This window comes from Myxine glutinosa, chromosome 2 (assembly GCF_964187855.1).
Source record: "Myxine glutinosa chromosome 2, kmMyxGlut1.1, whole genome shotgun sequence".
NCBI classification, from domain to species: Eukaryota; Metazoa; Chordata; class Myxini; order Myxiniformes; family Myxinidae; genus Myxine; species Myxine glutinosa.
This window is the reverse complement of record NC_136262.1, coordinates 261,146,967-261,154,466: the sequence shown is the minus strand read 5'-3', so window position 1 is coordinate 261,154,466 and position 7,500 is coordinate 261,146,967. Positions and strand designations below refer to the sequence as shown.

Here is a 7,500-nt window from a genome sequence, read left to right as displayed (position 1 = left end):
AGTTTACAGCACCGGGGTGTGCTGTCAAGGCCGAAACGTGTGTGAGTGCGGAGCATGGAATGAGTGGTGACGTAGGAAATAGGTTCGAGGTGCAAGGGGAAATAGAAATTCCACCAGGAGCAGGCTTTAGAAAGGGGATTGTAATTTCTCCCTCAGCTTCACAGGAACTTCGAGGTAGAGCGCAGATGCGTAGCAGGCGGCGTTGGCATGCGTCACATACTCCCTGGACCCATTTTCGAACAAGAGGGGCCCAGCAACGACACCGCCAGGTGTCCCTTGGTCATCGGACCTCTCTGAGGACACGAGGGGTTCGGCTAGCTAAATGGGATTTACCTGTCTTCAGGGAATTAAAGAGAAGAGGGGGAGGCCGCTCCCCCAAGTGGGGTCTACCTGACTTCCGCGAACCCTGGAGAAAAGGAGGGGGTGGACCACGACCCCAATTGAGACGTGACCCTTATGAGCCGTGGCGGAAAGGCGGCGGGGCCATGTAAGGGGTAATGAGGGATTCCTTCCCTCACTCCCTTTCCAATGAGCCACAGAAGCAGGCCAGATTGGAAAGAAAAAAAAAAAAGGGAATTCTTGACTGAAAATAATATCGAGAGAGATTGCAAATTGAGAGACTGACAGAAGAGACAAGAGTGGCACAAGTGGATGTGCGTGACTATTTAAAAAAAAAAAAAAAAAAAAGTGAGAGAAATAGTGGGGACATGACAGACAGGGCGTTAAACACCCCTGCAAAAAGTGGAAGGTGTTGGATGGTGTTGTGGACTGGGTGTGTGGCACTGTGGAATGAATGACGAAGGTGTTTGGGATGAATGGCGTGATTGTGTGAATGAGGAGAGTGAGTGCGAACAATGTACCCTGTTGGTAGGAGTCTCCTAACCAAGTGAGTGTAGGTTAGGGGGACTTAGTGGATTTGACGTGGATTCTGGCTGCTGTTCCATTGTGCAGGCGGACTGCTAGGGGTAGGTGCAGCCAAGGTATGGTGGTACTGGCTGGGAGTGTGACATGGTATTGGAAGTTGGTGAGTCGGGAGGGGACACCAGACAGTAGGGTTTAGAGTGCTAAGAGAGCACAGTGCGGGGGCTAGAGAGCCACCCGGTTAGAGTGCTTGGAGAGCACAGTGTGGGGGCTAGAGAGCCACCCCTTATTTAGGAGCGCCAGAGGCGCGCTCAGGTGAACCCCGAGGTCGCTGGGTGTCCCCCACCACCTATTGGAAGCAGGCAAAGAGACCTAGTTGTAGTCACACTCCCCAGCCAATGAGTTATGCCTGGCACCACCAAGTGAAGAAAAAGAGACAAATAAGGGCCTTGCCCAGGTTTAAAAGAATGGAACAGTGTGCCAGGTTGGGAAAAATGGGTCATTAGGATCATTGTGGCAATGGCAGGGTTTGTGCCATTGGTTAGAGCTTCAAGTAAAAGGTTAGGTTCGATGAACTCTCCTCCGCACCATTCATGTGTGACACCTGGTACGAGTCGTGTTGATGGGAAAGTTGTGAACAAGGGCCAGGTTCGGTCGCCCTCTCCAAGTGCCAGAGAAGCCACCAGTGTGTCATGAGCACACAGATAACAATTGATTAAGAAGCACACCATCCTGTCAGCTAAAAAGTGAAAGGACTTTTTAAGAAGACCATACTAAAACAAGTCGTACCAAGATAAGTCAGGCAAGGAAGGTTAAGGGTACTCTTCATTTTGCCTGGGCTGAGGTCATCACTCCCACTTGCACCCTCAATAATGCCTCCAGACTGCATTTGCTTACCATCGGTAGAACTGTGCCACCTGCTGTCCAAGGCAGGGCTTGTTGCCTGCTGCTGCTCGGTTGTGTGCCATGTGGGCCGAAGCATTTTTGTGGGCCATGGAGGCCAAAGTGCTTTTGCGGGCTGTTGCAGCCGAAGATTCATGCCGTCTTGTGGGCTCAGTGGGCCGAAGGACTCTTTGTGAGATTAGGCCACTGGGCCGACTGAACTCACCTGGTGAGAGGCCAATAAGGCCACGAAGTAAGGAAACCCCTCTGGGGTGAAGACACAACACTGCCGGGAGGAGGCGTGAAGGAGCGAACACGTCAAGAAGCTTTGAAACTCTGAATGTCTTGCTCCGATGTGAATATTGGTGTTGAAAGTAACATTGAATGCCCTCCTGCGCAAATGCATAATTAGAATGTTAAGTATTGTGCATAGAGTGTGGATGTGTTTGTTAGATTAGTGATCCGACACACTAGGATAGGGACATGCCAATCTTACTGATACTTTGCTTCTTGGAGTTAAGTGCTTGCAATGTTGTGGGTTAGAGTAAATGGGAGATTTGTGCTGTACGTTAGACAGGGCCATTCCCGCGGGCTGCCCCTAGTGGAGGCTCGGGAGAGCCTCGGGAGAAAGGTGGGGGTAGTGTTGCGGAAATGGCCCTTAGTGGTTTATTAAATATAGAATTAGTTCAGGTCCCCTCTTAGATGTATGTTTACCATAGATCGTCTGTACTGGGATGGTAGTTTTGTGTCGGAAGGTGTAGCAGGCTGTTTTGTGTGGTGCATTGGTGGTGTACAAGAGACGGTTCCCTTTTAATTACATCTTGACAATCAAACAAGGTGCAAGTTCCATTAAGACCGGCCTCGGTTGCAATGCCATGATCGAGGCAATGGATTGACGTGAGAAAGCGCGATTGAGCGGGCAAAAACGACAAGCGCCGTCAAAAACCGGAAGCGGCGCTTCGAGGGGTCGCTGAGCACGTGCGAGGGAGGAGGTGAAAAAAAGACGCATGCGCGGATGGCGTGTGGACAGGCCTTCGCGGCGGGTTCCCGCCGGAGAGCTCTCTCCGCGCGTGGTTGAGCGGGAGAAACGGAAAAGCGCCGGGCATCGATGGCGGAAGAACGAGAACCACCAAGGCGAGTGAGAATAACGGAGTTCTCTCTCTCTCGGAAGAAGGGAGTTCGACAATCGTGCTGATCGCGTGGCCGATAAGGAGAGCGGGTGGCCGCCATTTCGCGACGCTTGATGCGTGGCCGATAAGAGGGCGGGCCGCCATTTGGCAGACTGCAGGCCCAAGCGGGGCCTTCGAATCCGGCGACATCGGCTTGTTACGAGCTGCATTCGCCCTTTTCACATCTTCACCTCTCGTCCATCAACACCACCAAGTACCCCCTGTCTTGTATGAATGTTGTCCATGCCTAAGGTTTATCTCGTTAGGGTCACCCCGCGAAACCCTTAATTGTAGCTCCCTAGATAAGAGCGGGTTATTACTCATAGTTGAATTATAATGTTATCGTGAACGCCTTGCTTGTTTTGTGTACCCTAATGTTCCCCCATTAAATCTGGTTGATTCGTATGGAAGTTGCCGCACTGCATTCATCTGTGTCGCATTGAAGAGCAATCCGCTCGATTTGTAATTAAAACCAAGCTGGCTACAGGTTGCGGCAGACTTCGCTCGGTCTCTGACAAAACCCAACCTGTAGCGACGGGTGTCTCCCCAACTGGCAAGGCACAGGTGTAATTTGGTATCGCGATAGAGGCGCATAACCCGAGATCTGTGTCGAACCAGCCGGCGTTGCACCCGTGGGACGGCCGTGCCGGGAGGCGCGACCCGTCACCTACAACAATATATATATATATATATATATATATATATATATATATATATATATATATATATATATATATATATATATACACAGTCACGTGAAAAAGTAAGTACACCCAAGGTAAAGTTTTGACTTTTTCAACATATTTCAACATACAGCTATTTGATCTTCATTTCAACAGTATTTACAGATAAAGGTGATAAAATATAACAAATATCATGAGACATTTACATTTTGTAGTCCATTGTATAATTTAAATAAACATAAATGCATATTTCGCATGTGGAAAAAGTAAGTACACCCTTGGCTCTAATAGGTGTTCCTGGCTAAATCTGGGCCGCTGATTTCAAATCTGCAGTCAGAATTTAGCCAGGATGCCAGGTTTTAAAATATGTATGTGTATTAATGATACCCGGCATGCAATATTAGATACTTTATTATTGCAGATCGCCACATTGTACATCTAATATCAGTGCTTAGTAATTACGTTCACGTCATATTTAGATAACAATGATTGATCGCCGTGTATAATGTGTAGAATACAAACCAAGAACATAAACAAGTTGCAGAAAAAGAAGTTAATAAAACATCAGAACATGGTAATCTTGGGAAGGGTGTAAACCTAATCGGGAAATCTGCCCCATTGTGGGTAATTCAGAAACAACACTTGAAGTTCACACTCTTCCTTGCAATATGCTACTGCTGTGGCCTGGAGGTAAATGGTAAGACAATTGTATTTCATGGGTTTGAGGATGGAGTGACCCTAACAGTGTGTGTCCTTGTCATGTGCGCCTCCAGGAAGTCGAATCACTGTTGAAAGATGAAAGGTTATCACGCACGATCGCAGAGGAAGATAATGAATCCCTGCGTAATCGGGTCACATTGGCACAGAATGGTTGGCATCGGGAGAAAGAACGCGGTGATCGGATTTCACAGTCTCTGGAAAGGTACTTTGGCATAATCAGGCCCATTTTAACATGTCAGCCTTCCCTCCTTTGGTTTATCTGTGGTTATAGTGTCAATGGTGTTTCTTTTACTGATTCAGTTACTGTAGTGTATCTTGGAATGCATATTGTTTCCTGACGTGCCGTGTGCTGGATCTTGCAGTGTGCAGCATCAGGTGGAAAATTCAAAAACGAATTTCCATGAGCATCTCGCAGCAGCTGAACTCAAAATAAATGACTTGGAAGCACAGATTCAATCTGCAAAGGAAGAATTGTCCACCAGCAAGGCTTCACTGAAACTGGTAACGAGAATGATGATTCACATTCATCATTCAATTCACATAATTCAGGACGACTGTCACCAAACTGCAAAACGTTATATTATTACCTCCACCACCGAAGGTGGATGGAGGTTATGTTTTCACCCATCTGTTTGTCTGTTAGTACTATATCTCAAAAAGTTGTATATGGATTCGGATGAAATATGGTGGACAGGTTGGGTGTGTGACGAGGACGAATCGATTCGGTTTTGGTGAAGATACAAATCCAAATCCAACTTATCCATGGGATGGAAAATGCAAACTGTTCAGCCTGGTGGAGGTGTGCTCCCTACTGAGTGCCGTTTTAGTTTTACTGTGTGTTTACTCTCCACTTCTCACAAGAGTTATGGTAATTCCAAATTGGCCCTACTTTAGATATCAAATATACATAGGGTTCAAGTCTGTTTTTTATATGTCGTCGTATATTTATATATATATACATACAGTCACGCGAAAAAGTAAGTACACCCCATGTAAAGGTTAATGTGACCTTTAAAAGAAACAAAAACCACATTTGACATTTTGAAGTAAATAAATTGATCCTTGAAAGTGATGTAAACTGATATCAAACTCAATTCACGGACAGTACTGTGTTAAACTTCTGTACGTTTTCCAGAAGTATCTCTTTATTTTGCACATTAGTCAAAAAAAAATTTCAACATAAACAAAAGCTAAATTATGACCGAGATTACGGACAGTAAAATTACAGTTCAGTACTTCGTGTAACCCCCACGAGCATTCAGGAGAGCACGTACACATCAAGGCATGCTGTTCACGAGATTTGCCAAGGTTTGGACAGGAATCGCTTGCCATGCAGTGACAATAGCCTGCTGCAATTCACGCACAGAGGTCGGCTGCTGGTTCAAGTTGTTGATTTGACACGTTAATTCTGCCCACAAATTCTCTCGGATTCATATCCGGGGACATGTCATGCCACTCCATATGCTCGACACCACGGTCAGCAAGAAAGTGTTGGATCATGCGAGCACGATGAGGCCGTGCATTGTCATCTTGGAAGACAAAGTTTCCTCGAAAGGCTGCACGAGCAAATGGAAGCAATATTTCTTCCAGAATGACCCTGTACTTGAACTGGTTCAGGTTTCCATTCAGAACAATCAGGTCAGTTTTGCCCCCTGCATGAAAAGCAGCCCAAACGGTCACCCCACCACCTCCAGCTTGGACTCTTGGCACTATACAATCTTCGTTGTGGGCTTCATGCACTTGTCTGCGCACTCGGACGCGGCCATCTTGACGATAAACCAGAAATCTAGATTCGTCACTGAAGGTCACGTGATTCCAGTGTCCTGGCTGCCATTGACGGTGCTCTCTGGCCCACTGCAATCGGCACTGGCTGTGTTGTCTGGTCAGGCGTGACTTTCTCAGGGGACGCCTGGCACGATAGCCTGCTTGAACCAGTCGTTGGTTGACTAGCCTTCTGGATACAGGCACATTTGTCAGTTGCTGCCTCTCAGCCCTAAGCCGATTAGCTGACTTCGTATGGCCATTGCAGACTAACCGGTGCAGTTGGCGATCATCTCTCCTTGTGGTTCTGCGTGGACGTCCTGGCCTCCGTATTGGAGTAGGGACACCCCTCTGAGCATTTCGTTTCAGGATCTTTGACACCTGACCTTGAGTGATGCCATACTGCCGAGCAATAGCACGCTGTTTCATGCCAGAATTTCGTAAAGCCACCACTCCATGACAAACAGCATTGCCAAGTTGACGGACCATCTCCAGAGGAAGCGGCAATAACTTTTGTAGACGTGCAGCAGTTGTTTTCCACGAATACAGAACGCAACAACCCTTATATACCCGATTGTGAAGCCAATCGTCAAATGTACCTGTCCTTACATTTTGTCATGCCACCTGTGATATCATCCTGTTATTGACTTCTTGCTGCGAAAGACAATCAGTGACATGGTTCTTTCAACAAAGACATCACCGAAGGGTAAAAGGAACTCACCAGACTGATATACTGAGTTCAGAAAGTAAACCCAAGTCAAGAAAAAATATATATTCCATATTAAATGCCAATTCTGGATGTATATATATAGTCATCCCTCGTTTATCGCGGGGGTTACGTTCAAGAACCCCCCGTGATAGGTGAAAATCCGCGAAGTAGAAACCATATATTAATTTTATTATTTTTATATATTTTAAGCCTTTAAAAACCCTCCCCATACTCTTATAAACCTTTCCCACGCTCTTATAAACCCGATTCTTTGTCTTTCTTTCTTTGTTGGTTGGTATCCAGTGGGATATTCTTCTTCCTGCAGTCACTGATCCAAAGGGCCAATGCAGACTCCATCCTTACAATGGCCTTATTGCGTGAAGTTACCACCCTTTTCGCTGTCTGGTTAAAGGACACTGCTACCGTCGCCCTTATGTTCTTTTCGTCCTTCTTAATGTACCGGACCGTAGATTCATTGAGCCCGTAATGGCGGCCTACAGCCGCAAAGCTTCTCCCTTCCTTTAACATGTCGAGGAGTTTCACCTTCTCTACGATATTAAGCATCTTCCTCTGGCGCTTAGGTTCAGTGCCAGAACCCTTAGAAGACGCAGAACGTTTACCCGTCATCATAGGGCTTGAAACAACTTCACAATTTTACACAAAATGCACAAAAACACAATACCGCAGGATACTGAACAGCGTGCTCTGATTGGTC

The 7,500-nt window shown here is 46.6% G+C and overlaps 1 protein-coding gene across 1 annotated transcript in view; it reads left to right on the top strand.

The window, feature by feature from the left end:
• LOC137422447 (uncharacterized) overlaps window positions 1-7,500 on the top strand; it is a 106,077-nt gene that overhangs the window by 63,572 nt on the left and 35,005 nt on the right. The window contains exons 6-7 of the mRNA XM_078772845.1: window positions 4,369-4,517; window positions 4,678-4,816. Coding sequence (XP_078628971.1) covers window positions 4,369-4,517; window positions 4,678-4,816 — 288 coding nt within the window. The remainder of the gene's footprint in view (window positions 1-4,368; window positions 4,518-4,677; window positions 4,817-7,500) is intronic.